The sequence below is a fragment of the Tachypleus tridentatus genome, chromosome 12 (genome assembly GCF_004210375.1).
Source record: "Tachypleus tridentatus isolate NWPU-2018 chromosome 12, ASM421037v1, whole genome shotgun sequence".
NCBI lineage: Eukaryota > Metazoa > Arthropoda > Merostomata > Xiphosura > Limulidae > Tachypleus > Tachypleus tridentatus.
Genome location: NC_134836.1, coordinates 3,610,709 through 3,635,794, shown reverse-complemented (window position 1 = coordinate 3,635,794; position 25,086 = coordinate 3,610,709). Strand labels below are relative to the sequence as shown.

Genomic DNA, 25,086 nt, shown 5'->3' with positions numbered 1-25,086 from the left:
ACTAACTAGCTAATGAATGAATATTTGGTGTTAAATATTATCAAAGCTATATGTGTAGCTAATTTTTGGTCAACAATTTTGATTTCATTCCTTTGAATCACATGTTCAATCATTTTTTTCCCATTCAAGGTTTTTCTGATCAGATATCATGACTTTTTGTCAATACACACCAACAAACCACACCATATCTTTTTCACCATTTGTTTGTAATTATGTGTTACATTTATTATTCTATCCTTTTTGTTCAAATGTGAAGTTATTTTTATAAAACAATTATTACTATTATGACACACTATCAGTAATCTGAACTGTAAATATTTTATATTCTTAATAATAGACTGAAATATTTTTATATTCACAACAGTGGACTAATAAACACTATGAATATTACACAAACTTTTGAACAATATCCTTTGTATTTGTTAACTTTGTAAAGAAAAAAATATTATGAATGTTTCTAACATAAAACATTTGAACTTTTCACAGGAGAAGACATTAAGTAACTATAAATCTTGAAACATATATATATATATATAAATTCCTATTTAAGTATTTTCTTTGTTTTCACTCAAATTTTGGATGATATTAACCCATTGTATTGTGAAAATAATGCTCTGTTGCTTGCTTCAGATTTGTATTTTTCTTGTTTTCACTAGGAGATTTCACAGTATTATGACATTGCCTTGTGAGAATAACACTGTAGTATGCTGCATGTCTTTATTTTTCTTTGCTTTCACTTGAAGTTTTGATGGTATTATACCATTGCCTTGTGAGAGTAATGCTCTGTAGCTTGCTTCATATTTGTATTTTTCTTGATTTTTATTAGAAGTTTTCCAGATATTTTACTATTATCTTGTAGCATATAATTGAAAGTTACATTTTGATTCTTTTCCATGATAAAAAAAACAGAAATAAAGAATATTTTTGTAACTAAAAGTTTATAATTTATAGTCCAATGGTATTATAATATTAAAATGTGTATCATATGGAGTGTTATGAACTATAACATGAATAAGAAAGCACGTTTAAAATGTGTATTGCAAGGCTTAAATGTTAATTTTATTTTCATCAAAGTGGAATAAATTTTCATAAGTGGTAAAGAATGCATTTTTTTGTTTTCATTTTTATCACTGTATTTGCCACAAAATTTAGTCATTGTTTTTGCTTTCTTTAGGAGATTAATGCTGATAGAGATAAGTTATCAGAAGTACAGCAAAGAGTTATTGACAAATGTTTACTTGAGTCTCGACTAGATGGTATTGAACTTTGGGGCTATGAACGAAAACATTTTAATAACACATTGGTCAACTTAGCAAAGTACAAGAACCAGTACAGGTGGGGCTGTCTCCTTTTTTCTTGGTAATGTTTTGAATGATGTTACATAATACAAGTACCAGTTTCACTTCAGTTCTCTTTATAACTCTAACAAAATAAAGAATGGAAATGCTGTGTTTTAAAAAAAATCATTTTTGTAGTTAATCTATGTTAATAATGCACTTGTGTTTGCCTGTCTGGAACTTTTTCCTTTGTCCTAGGAGTCCAGATTTCATATTAGCTTTTCAATTTAGATTCACATTATCTGTTTTTTTTTACTTAGTCAAACACATTGGCACAGTATCATCATGTGATTATTTCAACTTTATTTCTTTACTTGCAAAGTATTTCACACAAACAACAATCCGTGCATAATATTCTCAACTTATAAAGCTGCATCGTACACTGAACACACATGCTTTATTGTTAACTTTACATACGGTTTTATTAAATAAAGACATCTGTGTAAATTTATTTATCTGACTGCATAAAATATTTTTAAATAATGCACCTTAAATGACATGTGTGAAAGTAATAGAATCAGGAAAGTTCAAGCAAAAGGCACGAAAAATTGCACCACTGAAATAATATTGCACTAACATTAAAAATAGCAGCATATAATATTATTACTTTCTCATTGTTATATTGTATTTCATAAGTGTGGACTGTAATATATGATTTTAATGACTTTTAAATTCTTAATAGCACTTTGTTCACAAAGAAAATCAAATATTTCTTGTAATTATTGTGAATAAAATGTTATGCATTTGGCTCAATAGGAACTGACATAAATATCTTTTTATTGTTGTGATGAAAAACTGTGTTAATAGTGAATCTAAATTTTCTCAACATAAAATTAGAATTGGCATTTTTCTTGTAAGAATTATTGAGGATTCTTAAATTATAAATAAAACTATTTTTTGTACTCTTGATATATATAAATTATAATTACTGATGCACTTTTCATAGAATTTCAAATAGATCACATAACTAAAAGTTATTGTCCTTTTGAAGACAGTACTACACCTATTCTTACAGTTAAACTATTTTCTCCATGTGTTTGCCCTGGAGATTTACATGCCACTAGTCTTGGAGCAATTCCCACCTAAGCTCATGTGAAATAAAACAAACCCTATAACCCAAGTGCTTTCTCATGTGGATTTTGCTGCTGCATCATGACATAATCATGTAGCAAAACCCATCACCAGCTGGAGGGTAACACACCTCTATGCACACTAACTCCCTCTATGTATCTGTTCTTGCAACTCTTCATTATTCTCCTTGGTAGTATATTCACAGTATATTTCAGTATAAAGATTAATGCCATCACTGAATAATTTCCTCTTACTGTTGCAAGTGGGCTCTATGTCAACGAGATTCACATCTCATACACATGAAGTGTATTGAGCGGCAGTTACAGACTGCTCTCAATCCTTTACTGAAATGGACCAAAGGAAATGGTTTTAACTTCTCTCTCTCTAAAACCATTTGCATGCACTTTGTCTGCCGACGGGATATTCACCCTGATCCTGAATTCTATATCGGTGAAGTTGTGCTACCTGTTGTCTCTGAGACAAAGTTTTTGAGGTTTATCTTTGACCGTAAGCTGACCTTTATACCACACATCAAGCAGCTATGATTCAAATGTACAAGAGCACTGAACATCCTCTGTGTCATCTCTTCCATTTCAATCCTTACCACAGCATCCCACTTGGGATTGTGTTTTCCTTCCTCAGTGAGCCACGCTTTTTCAGAACAGATGATCTGCCATTTTTCCTTTTGTTTTTCTTATCCAGATGCAGTTGGATGAATTAGGTCTGTTCTTGAATAACATTACTGTATCCACTGGTCAGCCCATCCCACCATAGCTCATTACAATCTCCAAATATGACCTTTCTTTAAGTCAGTTGAGAAAAGCAGTTACTCCCAATTGGAAGTACTGACTGTTATTAGCTGAACATCTTTTAAACCATCCTTCCATTCCTATTTATACAGATGGTTCAAAATCAGGTGACTCTGTGGGCTATGCCATAGTTTGTTGTGGTTTGGTGATTGCTCGCAGAATCCGCTCTACAGTTTCTGTGCTCACTGCTGAACTGTATGTCATTTCTCTTACCCTGGATCACACAGAAGCTAAGCAGTATTCAAGTTGCACTATTTATACTGACTCGCTTAGTCCTCTAGTGGCCCTGGAATTGCTTCATGTTTGTTCTCATTTTGTTTTTACCGATATTCAAAACCGACTTGCCCATTTCTCTTTAACATTCCAGTTTTTCTTGATACCATGCCACGTTTGTATTTGCAGGAATGGGCTTTCTGACACTGCAGCTAAATCTGTCTGCTCTGGCATTATACATGGACTATGGTCATGTATTTCAGGCTCAGCTCTGTGCCATTTGGCAGTCAACATGGAAAGAGAAATGTGAAAACAAGCTTTTCCAAATAAAACCCTATGTTGGACTTTGACCATCTTGCTTTCATAAGGATCAGAAAGAGGTAGTTGTCCTAATTAGACTACGCATTGGTTACAGTTGTTTAACTCATCATTTTCTCTTATTTAGGACTGATGCACCAATGTGTTGTCTGTGTGACACTCAGGTCACAATAAACCACATTTTACTGTCTTGCCATTGTTGTGACTATCAAGGACGGCACCATTTTAAACATGTTTTGTCCCAAGGTTTATCCATAACATTAGACAGTGTCATTGGTGATGGTGACACTGCCCATCTTATAAATGTTTTTAGTTTTTCAAAGGCCATTAATCTTTTTAATACTATTTAAGTTTCTAATTTTTAATGTGTTTCCCTTTTAAGAATTAAAGTGCAACTAGTTCGATTTGAAATTAGAAAATGGCCATAACGTCAAATAACTGAAAATGAGGACTGGAAATGTCAACTTCAGTGTCTGACGCTGATGTTTGAACTACCTTTTAGTCATCATGGTGAGTTATAATAGTTAAATTTTGCTACAGAAAGTCTTATAAAAATTGTATTACTGTAGTTTCTATCTTACTGCTGTCAACTAGATATAAAAATTGGATTTAATGTTATTTATGTTTTAATTCAAAAATTAAACTTTGTTTTGTTTTATCTTAATTCATTTTTATGAATTTTAATAATATTACTTTAATTTTAATTTTTTACTGCTTGTTTGGAGCAGATAGCCTCATTGCTTTGCTCCATAAAAGACCAAACCAACCAACCCTGCAGATGTCACCTGCAGCTAGAGTTTGTCCAGCAGAGTGTGTTGGTAGATTTGAGGGTGAACACACAAGGTACAGTCTGAATACAACCCAACTGTGCTACACATAATTGGTTGTTCAACTTTATGTGTGCAAATATTCAGACAGCTTCTTCCTCCATTTCTTCTTGAGTGAAAAGTATATCCTAGAAGAAATGAGATGCAGTTATCCATGGATGTGCCTCTATGGATTCCCTGCTATCAGGTGTCATACTCCATAAGCTTCCATGTAGTGCTTTCTGAAGGGAGTTAATCTAAATAAATCATTATGCTGGTCCCTCCACCACTTAAACATGTGATTCAAGTTTAACTGTATGCAGATGTGTGGTTTTTATCTTGAAAGTTAACATCTTCCTCACTTTAAAATGTATTTCCAATAGATACCTCTTTTCACACATTTCCTCCCATACTACCCACTTCTTATGTACATTTTCGTACTTGCCTCATTAAAGACTGAAGATTCACAAGTAAAAGTGCATAGAAGAAATAAGTGCACATGGAGGTGTGGCATCAACCAATAGGATTTGCTGCAGGATTACTTCACCTTACAGCTGCACAATTCATATGAGATTAGAAGAGAGTTGCTTCATGACTAGTAACATGCAAGTCACTATGGCAAACATGCAGAAAAAATAGTTTAACTGTGTGAAAAGATTAGTATCTATTGGAAATACATTTTCAAGTAAGGAAACTATTAACTTTGTAAAAATAAACCTTCTCCCTTCCTTTTGCTCTTGTTACTTATTTTGCCTACTTGTACAGTTGATTACTTCATTCTGTATATTGAATGAGTGAGAATAAAATTAATTTATACAACAGCTGTTTGAAGTTTGAAATAATGTAGTTTCGATAAATAAGTAAGTTTTTTTAGCACATTTAATATTGTTTGTTTGTTATAGTGTATTGCATTAACTTCAGGACTAATGCAAGTGACAAATTAATTTTGAAAAGATAAATAAGTTTGAAATGTATTAAAATGTATTACCTGGAGTACTTTTAATGTTATTTCAGTGAATTTGTTTAATTATTAAGATTCAGCAGTGTGCTAAGGTAATCTGTGTATATAAAAACATGCAAGTGGCAGTAGCTGCTGTTTTGTTTTATTATTTTTGAAACATTACTTTGTTAAGTATCATCATGGTGTCTAAATATTTCAAATAAATGTTTATATCTGTGTCATAAAATCTCAGGCTAGGTAATTTTTATTTAATAGATTTAGAGAAAATGGTTTTTTTTCACTATTTAATGTCGTCAAATGATTATTCTGGTAACCATTCTTATTCGGTGTAAAATTATAATTATATTTAAGAGACATATATTAAATAGAATGTTTTATTTAATCAAAGGGACAAGTTAGCTAGAGCAAGATCAGCATTTAGCCATACTATTACAGATATTGGAATTATAGCAGATTTTCCTGAAGAACTTATCAAGAAAATGGCAATTGATAGGTAAGACAGATATTTTTTTCTGTTTGCACTCTCAAGCATATGCTGAAATGTAAAACTTATTTTTAAAAAAAGTGCAATGTTTTGTTATCTCTAATTGCTTGGTAAGAAAGAAAGCTAGCAAGTGATAAGAAAGTTTTACTTCTTTAAATACCAAGCACACTTATATTTCCTTTTTTTTATCTAGAAGCCTTTGGCTTCTACCAAAAAAAAATAGGTATCAAAACTATAAATTTAGTGACAACCAACAGAATAATTTTTGAGAAAACACCCAACCTATATACAATTTACATTTTATCTGTATTTGCAAGATGTCATCCAGTGGTGCTACATCAATTATTCAATGTCATAATCTCCATTTCAAAATAAATTTAGGTCATCATCTGTATTTTTAGCAGTGATGTAATGGTTCATAGAATGGCTCTGAGAAAAATTGTGAGAATTTGGGAAAAATGTCTACCTTTTGCATGTTATTGGTCTATGTTCTTTGGTGCAATTATTTAGTTAAATAGAAATTATTTAGTACATTACTACCATCAGTATAAAAAAAAGTAGGATTAAGCGTCATCAACAGTTGATGATAGGAAAAAAAATGATTTGGGTGAGTACTTTATTTCTTGTTTTGCATGTTTATTTTTTATTTATTATTGTAAATGTAAATAAAATGTAAAAATAGGGATCTCTTTAGGTTAATTAAGATAAAATTTGGTAAAATAAATAAAAAATATTTCACGAGGCATTCACGTGAGCAATTTATGGGTAATGTAATTCGATAGTGTAATGTGAGTTGCACATTCCTCTAGTGTTTTACAACTTATAATGATGTGAATAGTAGTTAATCACAGTCCAAAAGATAATAAAGTAGTAAAATTTAATTATAAATAGGTGTATACTTCCATGAGCTTCAAGCTACTTAAGGTGAATGTAGTTTCATATTATAATTTGAAGTCATTCTAGAAGGAGAAAAAGGTAATTTAGATTTTATTTGTGGTTATGAGGTTGTTCAAAATGAACAACCCTGAAGAGATATAGTGTAGAGAAATTAACAGATAAAATAGAAAATTTTACTGTAAAACAAAAGTTTTATATATAGGAGGTTTCAGGGATTATACAAAGGAAATTTGAGATTAAGAAAAATATTTTTAATTTTTACGTAAAAGACTTATGATGTTAACTGAAAGACTGCCACTATTTTAGAAGTTAGTGGTATTAAATCTGTAAAGAAGTTAAATGAGTACAAAGAGGTCACATTATCAGTTAAGTTCACCAAGCCCATACTGAAAGAATTAAAACATGATTTTCATAAGTTTTGTTTTGTTGATCATCAGTTAGGTTAGAAGTTGTTTTTCTTTTTCACAGTTATTTAGCCTTTTATGCTTAGTTCTGTTTGGAATTAATTTCGCAAGTGCAGACGATAAGTTTAATCATATAATCAATATTGTATCATTAATAAATTATAAATCTTTATCTGATGATCAGTATAAAAGTACCTTCACAAAGTTTTACTTCATTATTTTCATTTACAATAGTGAATAAATGCATGAGAGAATGTTTTGCCATTTTCAGTCACATGTGCACTAACAGATAATCCTGGTTTGAAATGTCACAAACACAGTGAAGCTTCATAAGTGGAAACCAAACTTGCTTTTAGTTTTTTATGTTTTCAAACTACAAATTAACTACTACAAATGTATATTGTTTCTTTAAAATACTAATTTTGTTATTTTGTAAAAACATATTTGCAGTTTTTCAAAGATAGAATGGCTGAGTCTTGTTTCTGTAAAATTTTGTGAAAAATTAGTTTTATAGGTAAAATTATTTATCTGTTTATAAATCATGTAAATCTGCAAAATATTTACTGTCAAGAGCATAGCATACAATTTCAACTTGGCAGAACTAATCCTTCTCGAGGTCCCTGGATAGTTACCTTGGAACCACATATCTATAACCCTTTCATGAAGTTTTGCAGTGACAGACTACTTCGGTGGAACATATGGAATGCTAATGTGACTCTGGCCTCAGCAACCAGTAAAGATGTAAATAATAGTATTGAAATAGAAGAAATACGTTCTGTAAGGTAAGTGATGAGTGATAATTAGGCATATCTATGAAAGACACTACTAAAGCTTGTATTTTTGATACAGGCTGCTTATCATATAAGTTGACAGTAGAATCAGCATAGCAGTTAAGATCTGGTTTTGGCTTCTAGAATTTATGCTCAAAGGCAGAAGTGGTAAGTGATAAAACTTTGTATATATATACTGATTTTGAAGTCAATGCGTTTTAATAATACATGGTATAAATTTTTGCAAATTGTTTGGAACTATACAAAATTTATAAAGACTGAACATTCAGTCTGTTTCTTATGAGTTAACCTCTTAAATGGATGTAGTACTGATTATTGGGTTCAGTAAAATAATATTTTTTTTCATTATCTAAGTGTGTGTGTGTGTGTGTGTGTGTGTGTGCATACTAAAAAATCCTGGACTTGAATCAGGCTTATGGCCATCACTTAATGTAAAAATCTCCTTTTAAATGATGATAAGACTAAGGTTTTGTTTTAATATAATGATTATCACTCTTTTTTAAAAGTTTTTATTCTTTTTTGTTTCCATATTAAGATACCTGTATTTTTTGTGGCTGATATAAAATTCCAATGAATTTTGGGTACCTCACTGATAACATAAAAAATGGAATATTTAATGATTTTGTTAAATGTACTACAATGTGCTCATAATATAAATATATTTATCTTGCTCATAGATTTACTCAAGTAATTAAAGTACATTTCTTTTATAGGAGAGAACAGGCTAAACTTCTTGGTTACAATAATTTTGCTCAAATGTCTATGGAAACAAAAATGGCTGGAAATGTAGAAAATGCTTTGTCAATGATAACAACGTGTGTACCATTTTCTTTTTTATAAAATTTATTTGCTAGTAATAACATATTTGATGATATTTTTGTTGCTGTTGATCAGGTTTTGCATAGATCATGAAAATCTTCGAGAGACAAAGTTTTGTAAACACATTTTTCAGCACTAGAAATTCTGTAAAACTTATGTTATTTTTATCAGCAGGTTTCAAAAAAGCCCTTAAAGGTTCAGCACCATCAGTTCCTTGTTTTTATTGACACATGTCATAATTTCTCAATTTTGGCTCTAAATAACATCCAGAAAATATGACTTAAATAGGAAATGCACTGAGTTGAAACACTGCTTAGTAACAGGTTTTGAATTACATACCTTGAACTGCAGTGAATCAGGTGTCACATGACCACTGTTGGAATGATATTGCAAGTGTAAAATAAGCTCAAGACTCATTTAGTGTAAATTTAAATTATAAAAGTTGTTGATTTGATAAAGAGCATAAATATTTCAGAATTTCTTTTTTCAGTATAAACACTACAAAAATTATTAACACCTCTAACCTTAGTTCTTCAAAGAACTTTTATTGCCTAAAATTTGTGAATGATAAAGGACTAGTTAGTACTATGTTCACCAATATGTGAACATTTAGAATTTCTTTTGACAATTTTATTCATTATCTTTTTCTTTCCTTTGTTTGAATAAGTGTAGTTTTGATGGCTCAGGTGGTACTGTTAGTGCTGGAACATTTTGTACAACTGCTACAGTATTTCGTATAAAGTATAATAAAAGATCTGTTATCATGGAGCTAATATTTTGTTAAATTAGGCCTGGGGAAATAACAGTTTGATCCTGGTTTATAAAATTATTTATGATGATTATTTTTATATTTTAGTTCCAGGAATAGTAACAACAACAAAAAAATGTGGGAATTTTTTTTTTTTTTTTTGCTTTTTGTAAATAAGCAAAAGTATTTTCTAGTTATATTTTATAAGCAAATATTAAAGCTAAGATTGTGTTGAAAGCATAATAAAGTATAAACTTTCATTCTACCTTAGCTCTCCATTCTTTTTGTTAGATTAAATGTAATATTTTAAAATTTGTGATAAATAGGTAGTTTTGTGTGTTTTGGAATGTGTTTGAACCTTATTAGTGTACCAAATATAATGACTACAAATTGTAAGTTATTTCAAAATCTGTTTTAATAATCCAGTTTACCCATTTTTGTGTTGTTATTCTTAACATCTGTTTATGTATATAATACTGATTATTGTGGTAATTTGAGTTTTTACAATAGAAGTAGTATTTATTTCCTTACTAACATGTTTATTCTAGTATTTATAATAGAAGATCAGGTTAACTTTTTTACACAGGTTGAGGTTAAAAAGCAAAGCAGCCACAGAAAGGGAATTATCTGAACTCCAAGAATTTGCTGCTGAATGTGGTTTTGAAGCTAAGCTAGAGTTATGGGATGTTCCTTTTTGGAGACGGAGACAAAAAGAGAGCCTTTTTCAGTTAGGATGTTTAACTGTTATAGAAAAATTATAAATACTTATACATGAGGTTAAACATTATAGATTTGTAGCTCTGATTGTTAATTGTGAAAGGCTAAAGTTATGAGTTATAAGTAACTACATATGTTGTGATAACGTGCTCATAGCTTTTTATCAGAAAAGTAAGAAATATGTATTTTTGAACTACGCATTTTCATTGTGTCACAAGAACACAAGTGGCTGTAACATAACTGCAGTACATATTTTGTAAAACAAAAAGATGTAAGGGAAGTTCAGCACTTTTTTCCTCAAAAAGTGAAGTGCATTCAAAAATTAAACAAGTTCCAAATTATGCCATCTTCTTACAATGTTGCTATTCTTTGACATCAGTTTTGCCTATTTAAGCCTTGGTCTTGCATGCTCTAGTCTTTTATACACTATTTAAGTGCCCTTATTAATATCTAATTTGCAAATTTCTTTCCACTCGTCAATGTGCCCTCAATCCCAGTATTGTATATAAGTACCTCAATTAGATAATGTAATAACTTTCTCTGAAAAAGGCATTGGTCATGGTTTATTTTTTGATGAAATTTTACACGTTGTCCAATTATGGATTGTGATTTTTGCACCACCTTGTGGATTTTAGTAAAGTTATAATTTCAAAGGAAAAAAGTAAATTAGATGTGATAATTACAGGCATGAATTCCTGTATTACTATTGTCAGCAAGGTGGCTAATCCAACCTGCAGTACTTCTCATTTGCTATCTGGCATCTCTCTATGGTAGGGAAGGGTTTTTTTTGGCTGGAACTGTCCATGTTTTTATCTTATGAGAGATGAAGACATTCATTTGGCCTGGAGCTTCTGAAGTTGCCTCCTATGTTGATCCTGGGGAGAATTTGTATTCTGTTTCGTTACACTTTTCTTTCCTATGTCAACTTCTCACTAGTCTTATTTGGATCCTATTCCTTTTCTTTTATTAATCACTTAGATTTGTGAGGTTGTGGGGTTTTCCTTATCCTCTTTGAATCTACTCCTTCCTTGTTGTTGGGGGAAGTTATTTAGTTTCTTCTTCTTCCTAATTTTTCTGGTTCAAGCTGAGAGATTTGTTGTTTTATTACATGACAGGATAGATGGATCTTGTACTCGTACTTGTCTGTTTGCTTGGCTTCGTTTTCTGCCTCCTGGAAGAAGTTTTTTTTTTTTGGCTAGTGACATATAAGTTGGAGTTGTTGGCATGTTTGTAGGATTTTCTATCTCCTTTTAAGTTCTGCTATATCCTGATAAGTCTTTTCATTTTAACTCTCTGGTAACTCTTGGTACACCACTGTTCTATACAAATGCTTTCTGCATGGATTATGCCTGCACCAGCTCCTTTATCTTCTCAATGTAGGATTCTAGCTACAGTGTCAGCAGATAGCAAGTATGTTTTGGAAGTTAACATTTTCCTAACTTTAAAATGTATTTCCAATAAAGCTTACCTCTGCTGACACTCTCCTGCCATGCATCCCCACTAAAAGCCAGTATGAGTCTTGAAAAAGTGATTACATTAGCTAAGAGATGTGCTCATATACAATACTGAGATAAAGGGTGCAGTGACTAGGGGGAAAGAAATTTGAAAATTAAATATTGCCAAGAGCATTTAAGTGGGATATAAAAGACTGGAGCATGTGAGAGATTACCAATGCTAAGGTAGGCAAAGCTGATGTCAAAGGATAACTATATTATCAATGGAAGTATGTATTGTTGGAAAACATTTTCAGTTTAGGAAAATGTTAACTTTCTTAACTCATTTTGAAAATCTTATCTGCTTGGTATATAAAATAATGGTTCCATTTTGTACACGAAGTTTTGAGAAAGCTTTGTTTAAAATTATGGAAAAGAGTTGTTGTATTAGAATATAATCCTGATTTTTTAAACATTTTGATACTTCACACAATGTCTATGTAGTAGTACTGTTTGTGTGCTGTTATTATATTTTGCATGTCAACTCAACCCAAACAGCAAACTGTCTTTGTAAGCACACAGTTGTAGACTTATTGTGCAGGTTAGTTACTGCTTAGAATCATGTGACACTGTGTGTGTGTGTGAGTCAGTGATATCATATCATAAACTTTTTTAATTTTGAAACTTTTTGATATTTTTGCAGAATGATATTTTAGGTACTTTTATTGTGATTACTTTCCAGTTTGTTAAAGGAAAATTTGTGTGTGTACAAAGGTTTAAGTAGATTATACTGAAATGATTCTGAATGTACAAACCAGACAGTATCATGACACATAGAAGGTATAAAGGCATGATAGAATATTGTATATCCGAACTACATTTTGATATTGCTGGGCATTTTGTAGGTGGTGTGACGTAGATCAGTTTTAGGAAGGGTATGTAAAAGCTTTTTCTGCTGTACAGTATTATTACTTTCAGTTTATAAAACTGTGTTCATATTGCATATTTAGAATTTCTAACCTAAAGATACACCTTGTGCTTAATTGCAGTGTTAAGGAAAGAGTTTGATGTGTGTATGCAGGGTGTCCCAAAAAAAATGTATACACACTTTGAATGATTGTAAATACAATGTTTATTAAGATATATCTAGGTTTTATAATCCAAGATTAAAAAGACAAGTGTAGAATCTTTTGAGTTATCACAGGTGTTTGAATCGATGACCATTCTGATCCAGGCACTGGTGATAACGTGGACAGATGGAATTGCAAACTTCGTGAATCATTTCATTTGGTATTTGGGTGCATTCTCTTTCAATTGCTGCTCTCCGCTCATTGATTGTTGCAGATTTTGTGCTATAAATCATATCTTTGACATATTCCCATAAAAAAGTCTAGAGATGTGAGGTCTGGTGAATGTGGGGGAAATTTAGTGCTACCTCTTCGCCCAATCCATCTGTTCAGCAAAATTTTGTCAAGATAAGCCCTCACATTACAATGGTAGTGGGGAGGTGCTCCATTTTGCTGGAAATAGAACTCTTCATCTCTAAATTGCTCTTGAATGCATAGCACGACAGATTCTTGCAGCAAGTTCATATAAACGAGACCAGTGACTATTTCCGAAAAAAAATAGTCCAGTTATGCCCAACACTGGTAATCCACACCACACTGTAACCCCTGGTAAGTTTACTTGGTGTTCAACCGTAATACACAAGTTCTGAGGTGCCCAGTAAGTGCAATTGTAGCAATTAACTGAGCCATTTGACTTAAATGTGACCTCATTGCTCCAGACAATCTTGTGTGGAAAGTGTGCATCCTCTGCAGATTTTGCCAGGTACCACTCACAAAATTCATCTCTCCAGTCAGGATCATCTTCATTGAGGGCATGGACTAATGCTGTAATAAAATTTTTCCAATGAACACACTTCAACATGCAATGGACGCTTGATTTTGGGACTCCTGTCTCACGGGCTGTTTGCCAAACAGATTTTATTGGAGATTGGTGGAGATTTTCCAACAGCTCTGCTTCTCGTGTGGGTCTGGTGGACAACATCAGTCTTCCAGAATGCCCTTTAAGGATGTCTTGAACAGTTCCATTTGTTTGAAATTTATATCTGATGCTAGTAATGGTGAGTCGTGTTGGTGGATCTGTTTGAAACTCTCTTCTAAACCATCTTTGCACTTCAGCTACGTTCTCGCACTTCCAGTAGCACTTTATGATAAATTTCCTTTTCTCAAAGCTTAGTCTTGCTTTTGCCATTACTTCAAATCAGTTGCACCTGTAAAAAAAGATAGTTTGAGTGAGTTGTAATAATTCAAAGTGTATATACATTTTTTGGGACATCCTGTATATTAAATTAATTTTGAATATGCAAATCAGAAAGTTGCAGGGTAATCACAGATGGTATAAAGTTGTGATGGAATGATATGTACTAGAGCTACATTTTAACATTGTTTGGCCTAATGCTGTGTTGTATGAAAGATTGTTTTTGAGGAGAGTACATAGCAGCCCTTCTGTATTCAGTTCTTAAAGAATTTTAGAAGGTTAAGTAGAATAACTAGCTTCAGAAAAAGATACTTAATCCAGGTATATGGAACAACTTTTAATATTGCAGTAACCCTTTTGCAATAGTCTTGAGTAACTTACAGAATGCCATATCAGGAATTTTGCATGTGCAACAATACATACTGTAATCTGAGATTTCTTAATGTATTCTTTCAAAAACTGGTAAGATATTTTAAAGATTATAAGTATCTTGCACACCAAGAATGATGTTATAATTAGGTGTTTTCATTAAAAATATTATGATTTTCTATAGTACTTACTTGAATTCAAATTATTAATAAATCAAGTTCAATGTGATTTTCATTTTAAGTATAAAAATACATTTCTTCATCTAATAGTCTTTATATTTCATTTACATATAGTCAAAAACCTCATAAATTAATATGAAAAGTTTTTTAAGTTCAATGTTTACATTTTATTTTTCATTTTCTCTACTATGTCACAAACTTTATTTATTATCTTCAACCTACAATGCAATGAAATTCTTGGTGATGAGAAACCTCCTTGAAATAAAAATGTATCTTAGAAAGGCTGGTATGTGTACTAACACTTTTATTCATAAGCAGAGAACAACATTTTCACCTTCCTAGGTCATCTTCAGGTTAACAAAGAGAATTTGCAACTTGTCCGTTGCTATGCACGTCTCAGGGATGAGAGTATAAACAGGTGCGGGATAAGGGGTGTTGCAGGTGGATGTTAGGTTATTACTTAGTATAGGTATAAAGGTATTCCTTTATATTAGTTTAATTTTGGTTTTAGTTGCTGTATAAGTAGGGCTTCTTTGATTTTCCCTTTGTTTTTATTTGTTTCACTACTTAGTATCTGGGAGTTTCCTGTGCTTATGTTGTGTTTATTTGATTTGCAGTGTTCAAAAACGTGTGAAGGTGTTTTGTTTTTTGTTCTTTGAATCTAGTTTCCAATTGTTTGCTTGTTTTTTCAATATAGAAGTCGTGGCAGTTGTTGCATTGTATTTTTAAATTATGTTGGTGTTGTGTTTGTCAGTGTAATTTTTACATAATATGGACTTAAGTTTTGTACCTAGTTTTTGAATAAATTTGGTGTTTTCTAGAATTTTGCATTTTGTTATACGTTTTTTGAAATGTTGGTTATTTTTTTGCTGATGTCGGGAACATATGGTATGCAGCAGCATAAGGTTTTGTAGTTTTTTTGTATCTTGGGATTTATTGTTGTTGGTCTAGGTGTATGCATATAATTTTTTCCACGATTTTTTGAGGAAATTTATTGATGTTGGTGAAGTGTTATATTTTGTTGATTTCATCATTAATTTTATCAGGTGAGCATAGTTTTGTGGCTGTGTCTGTTTGGTTTCTTAATATGTCAAGTTTTTGTTTTGTTCCAAGGAATGTATAGTCCAGTGTGGGTGATTTTTCGGTGGATTTCTGTTTTGAATTGTGTATCAGCTCTAGTGATCTGGAGGTTAAGAAATGCTATTTGGTTAGTTTTTTTTTCCTTTTCACAGATGAACATAATGTTGGGGTGTATGGAGTTAACGTGGTTGAAGAAACTAAGTGTGTGATCTGTAGATGTGAATTCAGCAATTGTATCATCAACATACTTGTACCAGTATAGTGGTGGGTGTAAGGTCACTTGAGATTCAATCTGTGTCATAAAAATGTTGGTTAGAGCTGGTGATGAGGGATTCCCCATACTGAGGCCATTTATTTGTAGATAGTTTTGGTTATTGAACATAAAGTTAATTTTTGTGATAGTAAATTCTGTAAGTTTTGCTAATTGGTTGCTGGTGATGTGTATAAGTGGGTTGGGGTTTTGGATATAAAGTTCTAAAGCTATCTTGCATGCTTCAGTTGTTGGAACTTCTGTGAAGAGGGAGATTACATCAGAACTGGCCATTAAGACTTTATGATTTAGTTGAGTAAGAATATATTTAAAATTAAAAGAGCCTTTGAAAAAGGAACAGAAGGATGTTACACATTTAGAAAATGTGCATGCTATATATTTACCGAGGTTGTAGTTAAATGATTCATAAGTCGACGTTATGGGTTGTAGTGGACAATCAGGTTTATGAAGTTTGGGGGTGCCATATAGTTGTGGTGTGTGTGAGTTGGTGTTTCGTAGATAAGAATAAACGTTTTCTGAGATTGTGTTGGTTTTTTTCATTTGTAGTAGTATTTTGTTTAATTGGTTTTCATGTGTTTTTGTTGTATTGGTACATCTTCTTCTCCCACCCCAAGATGCAAAACAATCATTCATTCACGTCCTCAGTTGCTGGAATCCTCTTCCAATGACAAAGACCAGCCCAATCGACCCAGGGCATGATCCATGGAGGTCGACAGACCTACCTCAAATAAAGACAGTAAAGAAAAAAGCCATGATCATGAACATTAAGAATATATTTGAAATTAAAAGAGTCTTTGAATGTGGCTTTGCTACATGAAATACACACACACAAATAAACAACCATGAGTGCTATAATCAGTCAAGCAGTCAACTATATAGGCAGTCACATGTACCCTGTGATGAAAACTGTGAACCAGTTCAAAATAACTATTGTTGGATTGTAGTGTAAAATGAACTTTTTACAATGATTATATATATTCTTATGTAACTTTTACATGTTGGCTATAAAGCTGAAACAAATCTCTCGAAATTAGGTGTGGCACAAGTTGTGTTGATGAAATTTATACATGTTTTAAATGCATTCATGGTCAGAACTTTGAAATGTACATGATAATAGGTTAAGTAAATATTTTATTGTTTACATGTGTATCTGCACAATTGACATTATATTATTGAAGATACAGAGTGCCATAGAAGAGAATTTTCTTAGCTCGTGGGTCATGATGATACATTTGAAGTTTTAAGTAGTTTTAAAAGGTTTGTTTTAAAATAAAGAACTTAGATACATTAAATTTCAAATCTTAAAATATAGTGTTAAATTCATTTGCATACATTGATAATAAAGGTGCTTAATTGAATTTTCAATGTAACAAGTGCTGTTATACAAATTGTAGTCTGAATGTGATGCTGACTTTTTTTTTTTTTTTAAGCTGTTGTTTGCCACCAATCATAATTTTGGCTGTATTTTGTGAACCTTACCTTTAACTTGTAACTTTTGAATACAGGCTGAGATAACTCGGAAATCTTGCATTTATAAATGTTGTTATCAATTTAAAAAACTATTGAATAGCACCATTTTCTAGTCCTTAGATACGGTACAATAACTTGTATATGTTTCAGAATAGACTACTCAGAGATTCAACAGTATTTCCCATATCCAGTTGTTATGCAAGGGCTTTTTAACTTTTGCAAGGAAATCTTTGGAATAACTTTCAAGGTAGTGTAGTGATCTCTCTACAGTATTTTGTAACTGCACTTAGAACGTTTTATTCTGAATTAGATTTGGTATTACAGACCTACTCAAATTCAACAAAGAATAGTCAGAGTTTGTAATGAAAATCATTACTGTTATAATAGTAATCACCAACACCCCACTCTTAGTTCATAAACATACAGATCAGGCACCTGATAATCATTCATGTAATTAGAATGCAAATGATCCATTTATATATGTACATACTATCATAATCATAGCATCTGTTGTTTGTCAATGGAACATTGTTTACCAGAAATTGGCACATCTGTTAGCTGTGTGTGATTGAGAACATGGGTTACCATTAATTAATCTATCACTTAGCTATTGATGCCAGGGAATATGAGTTACAAGTAATTATCTCATCCGTGAGATTTTACTGAGTTACTGACTGTGCAATACTTGATAAAGTTGTTTGTGTTTTTCAAACTAAAGTAATTTTTATAAGTTGAGCACATTTTATATTCATTACAATCTTTAATTAACCTGTTTTGAATTAGGAGGCAACCTCAGAAGTTGATGTTTGGCACCCAGATGTCCAGTTTTTCAAAATATATGATGAAAATGGTAAGATTAAATTAGCTAGTATAGTAAAAGAACTTGCAATAAATGAATCATGTTTTTTAGTTCTACATTTTAATTACTGGAGAAAATTTCTAATATGTGATGTATAAGATGACATTGATTTAGTATTCTTTACTTTTTTAATTACATCTAAGAAAATACAATAAAACAGGGTAGTATGAAAGTTTGATGGGGGCTATACTTAGGTACCTGTTCTTAATTTTGAAATAAAATTTTGGAACTCAAACATTACCATATTTGCTTTTTCCCAGAATCTTTATCTGCTTCATGCTTTTAATATATAGCCTCCTGTGGAATCATTTACTACATGTTGTGGATATATGACTTGACTTATCTCTTATTTATAGTTTTATAAATTTGATCTTTGTTCAAGCTCTTCAATGTTCATTATTTTTGTAAAATAAAATGTATTATAGCTTGATTTTCCCTTTGTAGCTTTTATTTTTTATTATGTTGAAGGAGTATGTTAAGAACAATTTTTCTTAACAGTTGACATGAATTGGCAAACTTCTTAAGGCTCTGCCCATTAAGTTTAACTATAGTGATTGGTTAGAATTTAACCTAACTTATTATTAATGTTTTGGTAGATTACACCTCACCTACATGTGATTGTTTTAAACTTGGCAAAGACTAGGTAATTTTATAACTGTTGCCCAGACAGTGATTTTATCTCAAGCTGAATGAGTTTTATTGAATTTTTTTATTTGAAAAAGTGAAGGAAAACATGAAGTAATGTTCTTTTCATATTCGTTTTAATGATATCTTTTGGTTTTTTATACTCTAAGTTAGTCTTTTGCTATATGTTTTATACTATTTATTGGAGTTTGTGAATAATGTAACATTAAAATTGTTATAGAAACACCATGAATGATGTTTGAATCTCAAACTGCAATATATTCTAATATTTGCCTACAGATTCCCACTTGGCATCATTTTATATAGATCCATACATAAGACTAGAGCAGAAACTTCCAGGTGCCTGGATGGAGGCAGCTTGTAGTAAGTACCAAATACCTCTGTTTTATCTGGAATATGATGGTTCTGTCCTGTTATCAGAAAATGTGTAACATCATTAAACCTTTAACTGCTTATGAGCCTTAGAATTCATTATTTATATAGTAACATGTTTATTAGCAACAGTGTAACTTTACCAAGTGAAGCTAAATCACTTCAGTTATTCGAAAGTAATTACATATTGAAAAATACATTTTTCTCAGAAATCTAATTATTACTTTGAATATAGATTTAGGTACAGGTGCCACTAAAGTAAATTTCTGGAATTCCATTTTGTAAATGATGCCATTGTACAGTAAACTAATTGTACATTTAGTCTAGTACATAAATGAAACTTGCAACCTTCTTTGTCTCCTGAAGATATATGGATCATATTGTCCACTGAAACATGTAGAGTATGTTTTTGAACATTATACGAATAAAGTTATTGTGCATTTGTGTCATGATGTTTATTGAAAACCTACTTTGCTCAGTGAAAATGTGTCATTACATTACTGCATAGAAGCCCCTGTTCACAGTTTTCACATAAACACATGGTCCAGAAAACCACTGAATTGTTTGTCATTTTAAGTTACCTTTTTTCTTTGTTGCTCTCTTGCAGATAATACATACTTTGCCTGTGAGGATATTGCTTCACTTGTGTACTTTGTGCAAGCAGGTCTTTCACTGGCTTAGTAGATTGTATCTATAGGTTACAGCCTTCATTATGTTGCATGAGAACAGCCAGTCACATGAGAAGTACTAAGCATTATGAGTAAGTAAAGAGCATTGGATTAACACAGTTTTCCTTGATTTTTAATTTGAATTGGTTGATGGAAATATATTCTTGTGAGACTGGATCTGTTTAATGATTTACTGATCAGTACTGTGTCTTATGCAAGAATACATACTTTTTATACTGTGCAATATAAATAAAATGTTTTACGTTTTATTTATTATCTTGTTTATCCTCTTGGCTTAAAACTCAATCATTTACTCTTCTGCATCCATCAGCTCTAGTGGTGAATATATTCAGTCAGGACTGAAATGATCTCTTTCTCTATGCTAACTATCATATTTTCCTCCTCTATTATGTTTTATCCCTTGTTCAGGATAATCCTTGTTGGATACTTCTTGTTGCTGTGTGTTGGTCAGTTCAGCTCTGGTTTCCTCTGTTGAACATTCTTTGAGTCTCCAAACCTTTCTCTCTCTAACTCTCAGTTGTTCTTTCTTCTTCGACCTCATTCCTTCTTCCCCATCTAGCTGTGATTTCATTCCAACTTCACATTTGGGCTTTGTTCAGTCCCTTGCAAAATCCTCTGAGCTGTCTTCTCAAGTAACATCACTTCTTTTTCATTCTATTTGTCCTTCCTCTATCTTTGTAAATCAGCAGAAATGGCATATTTATCACTGTTGGTCGTTTTATCATTCTTTCTGCCCTTCTCATTCTTCTGTTCCTCATCATTTGTATTTCTTTACATGGCTCTCTGACCAAGATTTATCATTATCAACCACTGTTGGTTACTAAGCAGTTCTATATACTACTTTTCAGTTTTACCATTACCATCATTTTTTTTCCTCTCTAGTCTTAGCTATGCTGTTCTCTTCTTTCTAACACCTTCTTTCTTCTTTCCTTTTCATTTTGACCTGAGTGTTTTCATTTGTGCTCTAACCCTTTCTCCTCTGAACCTTTGGCCTCTTGATCCTTGTACCATCTCTCACTCAAACCCTATTTCCTTCTTCTTTTCTTGTCTGTGGTCAATGCTGTTCTAACATGTATGCCATCAGATTTTCCATCTCCTTTTTCATCACTCCTCTGTTTATCTCTATCCGAATTTCATTTATCTCTGTAAAATACCTGCAGTTCATAAAGGGGCAGCTCATTTACTTCTGTTTCTCTTCCTATTTATATTTCACCCTTTTGCTTATTCTAATTTTGATCACCTTCCCTTCCAAATCTGAAAGGATATTTTTAATGGATATCTTTACTCACACTTCCCAACCATCCTCTCCACTTCCAGTGCTCCTTTGCTTGCTAATCTGGAAGTGTTGATTGAACAATTAATATAGAAAGAATCAGCTCACTAGTAAGGTATGTCATACCTATATTGGTGGATAGTTATCACATGCTAATGTACATTCAGCAGTACAGCGATATCACACAAAATTTCATGATTTTAGATGGAAGTTTCAAAGCTTATGGTCAGTGAAGATTGTGCATATTTATTGCATTACTGAAATGGAGGTAAGTATATGTTAGGCATACATTTTCAGTGTTGGAAAACTTTCAAATATTTCTTACAAATGCCTTTATGGTGCAGTTTGTGTTTATTGCATGTTATGGTTTGTCTTGTTTTTAGAATTTTGTGCAAAACTACTCGAGGGCTATCTGCGCTAGCTGTCCCTAATTTAGGGGTATAAGACTAGAGGGAAGACAGCTAGTCATCACCACCCACCACTATATCTTGGGCTACTCTATTACCAACAAATAGTGGGATTGAACATCACATTATAATGCCCCCCACAGCTGAAAGGAAAAACATGTTTGGTGTGATGGGGATTTGAACCTCTGACCCTTGGATTACGAGTTGAACACCTGAATCTACCTGGGCATGCCAGGCCTTTGCATGTAATGGAGATTTGTGAAAAAATTTAGTAGAAAAATATTATAAATATTTATCTCAGCATGTATTTTAATGAAATAATTGTTGAATTTTTCCTTGCAGATAGAAGTGAGGCAGTAGGGATGTCTCCACTCTCTTATATGATCTTCAGTTTTTCAAAACCTTTATATCAGAAACCATCCCTTCTATCCTTTCATGATGTAGTTGCACTGTTTAAAAAGGTACTAATGTTGTTATTGCTCAAAGTAATGTTTTCGGTAACTATTTGTTTTTAAGGATAAAGATAGATCAGTAAAAAAAATTAACATAAATTATTGATCCTAGATTAAATTTGACAACATTTTAGGTCACTTGCTGATGTACAGCTTCTGTTCTATGGTTAAACCTCTGACATGGAAAAGTTGTATGTAGTTTGTAACATTTCTGATACTGTATTTCTGAGATATAATATTAAATGTCAATCTTTTAACATTTAGTACTGTTCCATATAATGAAATATGAATGAAATTCAGTGTATAAAGAGTCACAAGAGTTAAAGTTCAATTAATTGAGAGAAATATAAATACAACTGTATTAAATAATTGTTCCAAAACCACAGTGAGTTACAATTTGTATTATCTTTTTCTGTCTGAATTTGTTTAAAATGCATCCATACAAGTAGCTTGAATTAACTTAACTTGATTAAATTAAAATAGTTTCCATTTGGCAACAGCAGTCTTTTTTAATCTACTGTAACAGATAATTGTTTTAAGCAAAGGCAGAAAAGTAAATATTTTAAGTTATAACTATTATGAAGAATATGAGTAAGGTTTTCAACTATGTCACTGACACAAAATTAAATGTTACATTATCTTTTTCAGTAACTGTAAAACCTTTAATAAAAGCTCAGTTTACTCCTTGTTCTGTTAGAAACATATACAGTAAGTACAAAAAAATTGGAAAATTTATTTTATAAAATGTTATTGCAAAAGAATGTTGCTATTAAATACAGATTTTATTTAAAAGTTTTGTTATACACAAAACCCTCAAAAATATGTTTCCTATACTTCATTTTGTTTGATGTTACTCTTAATGTAAATTACTTTACATACTGTAATGTTCCATCCCAGTGACTCAGCTATAAGTTTAAAAGAATGTATAATGCTAAAATTTGATACTGGAGACTGTGTTGTGCACATCACATTGTCATCTTTGTTCTTGTAGCATGTAAATGCAATGTATCATTCTCCCATAATACAGGGTGTTTGGAAAGTCACTGTGCACTTATATATTTACTAACAGACAAAACTGCACAGTGACTTTCCAAACACCCTGTATATACTTTTTATCTACAAAGTTTCTTAAGTCCAAATTTTGGAACACTAAATTCTGGTTGAGACTGTATGCAAGAGTTCATCTTTGGCTGTTGCTTTTTTCAGCTTCACTGACCAATGAATTGATGTACTGTTTCATAGGATATTTGTATTATACCCTTCTTGATCTTGTGTTTAGGGGATAGCAGTAGTTACAAGGATCAAAGATGCTTCCACATTTTGGTGTCTCTGTTCATGATTAGTTAGCTGCAGAGAAAATGTGTACTATGTATGCATTTTTGACAATCTTAGAACAAATTCACTCTGACTTTCAAGAAAAGTATCTTATTTTTAAGCTGCCAGAGTCCAGATATGTTTGTGAAATTCTTGTTCTTGTTTCACTAAATTTCTGCTTACTGACCTTGTAATTCACAATTATTTCACCTCCATTAATGCTACCACTTACATTGATCACATACATTCAACTGTTTGTCAATGTTTCCCTTATGGTAGAAATTAAAGTATCTTATTTTTATTTTGACTTCAGCTTTGAGTTTTGTCTCTTTCATTTTACCTGCAACATATGTTCTTATACATATTAGATTCACAAACTTTTCATTTTTGCAGAGATTCAAATAACTGTATCCACGCATAACCTTGAAATTGTTGCATGCTTAATGAGAAACAAGCAAACATAGATTATTTCAATTTAAAATGTGTAATTGGAAACCTATAGTATAGTATCTGTTGTTCTGTATTAAGGAATATTTTGGTTCCTGAATTAAAAACTACATTATTTCCCTGTAGAGAAGGTTTTAATTGAGTATATTGTTTTATACATCAAGGAACATCCTTTAATTTTTTTTGTATTTTTTCTGTTACTTTGAGGAATAGTATCAAAAATGTTGATGTATAAGACATTGTTTGGATTTTATATAAATGAAATAATAATATACATTTTCATTTTTCTAAAACTGTATTTTATTTACATTTTTTTCAGTGTATATCTTTTTTTTTATTGTTATTCTGTCACCCACATTCAGGCTACTTTTCAAAGATTTGTTCTCATTAAGAAGTGATTGTCTCTTCCTAGTTTGGCCACCTTTTGCAAAATTCTCTAACAACTGTACCTTACAGTGATGTGTCTGGTTTGACTAATCTTGAATGGGATGTTGTAGATGTCTGTCCACACTTTATGTCTTATTGGCTAAAAGATTACAATACGATAGTCTCTTGTTCTTCACACGTGGAGAATGGTAATGCTATTTCTGAAGATCTTTATAATCAACTGCTAAAAGGTGAGGAGTCATTTTTAATTAAATCATAAAAAGGTAGGAAGCTTTCCTGAGCTAATTTAATAATGCAGGAATACAGATTATATAATAGGGAAAGTCTGAGTTTCTAATCAAGTGCAGAAAATGAAAAAAACAAAGAAAATTTAGATTATGAACAAATTAAATATAAATGATTCTTATAATGTCTTTACCAAATTTTGATTAATTTTTAGATACTTTTATACACTGCTGTTCTTTTTAATATTGTATTAACTTCCAAAGCATGTTTGACTAATTTTTAAAAGGTCTTAAGTTACCTGGTGTTAAATGTAAAATCCTACACAATTATCGTAATAAAAATACCATAAGTCTGTCAGGTTTTGATAAATGAATAGAGACTAGGATTCTTTTACAAGAGGTGTCTGTGACTTGTTGGAAATAAATCTGAACAGTAAACAGACAGCATGCAATCCACTTGTTTTAAGATAATATATTCAAAACAAGTTAATTGTATGTTCAAAAAAGTCTTTACATTATGGTATATTACAATTGTATTTAAAATTTTGAATAATTCTCTTTTTCTCTCAAAAGTCCAC

The 25,086-nt window shown here is 31.5% G+C and overlaps 1 protein-coding gene across 3 annotated transcripts in view; it reads left to right on the top strand.

The window, feature by feature from the left end:
- Positions 1 to 25,086, top strand: part of LOC143235395 (uncharacterized) — a 65,825-nt gene that overhangs the window by 18,194 nt on the left and 22,545 nt on the right. For all 3 annotated transcript variants that reach the window (XR_013019156.1, XM_076473524.1, XM_076473525.1), the window contains 10 exons: positions 1,175 to 1,335; positions 5,904 to 6,008; positions 7,900 to 8,082; positions 8,805 to 8,906; positions 10,245 to 10,385; positions 17,590 to 17,686; positions 18,223 to 18,289; positions 19,223 to 19,306; positions 22,027 to 22,145; positions 24,310 to 24,514. Coding sequence is in view for 2 of the 3 variants with exons in the window: in XM_076473524.1 (XP_076329639.1) it covers positions 1,175 to 1,335; positions 5,904 to 6,008; positions 7,900 to 8,082; positions 8,805 to 8,906; positions 10,245 to 10,385; positions 17,590 to 17,686; positions 18,223 to 18,289; positions 19,223 to 19,306; positions 22,027 to 22,145; positions 24,310 to 24,514 (1,264 nt within the window). In the remaining variant the exon portion in view is untranslated. The remainder of the gene's footprint in view (positions 1 to 1,174; positions 1,336 to 5,903; positions 6,009 to 7,899; positions 8,083 to 8,804; positions 8,907 to 10,244; positions 10,386 to 17,589; positions 17,687 to 18,222; positions 18,290 to 19,222; positions 19,307 to 22,026; positions 22,146 to 24,309; positions 24,515 to 25,086) is intronic.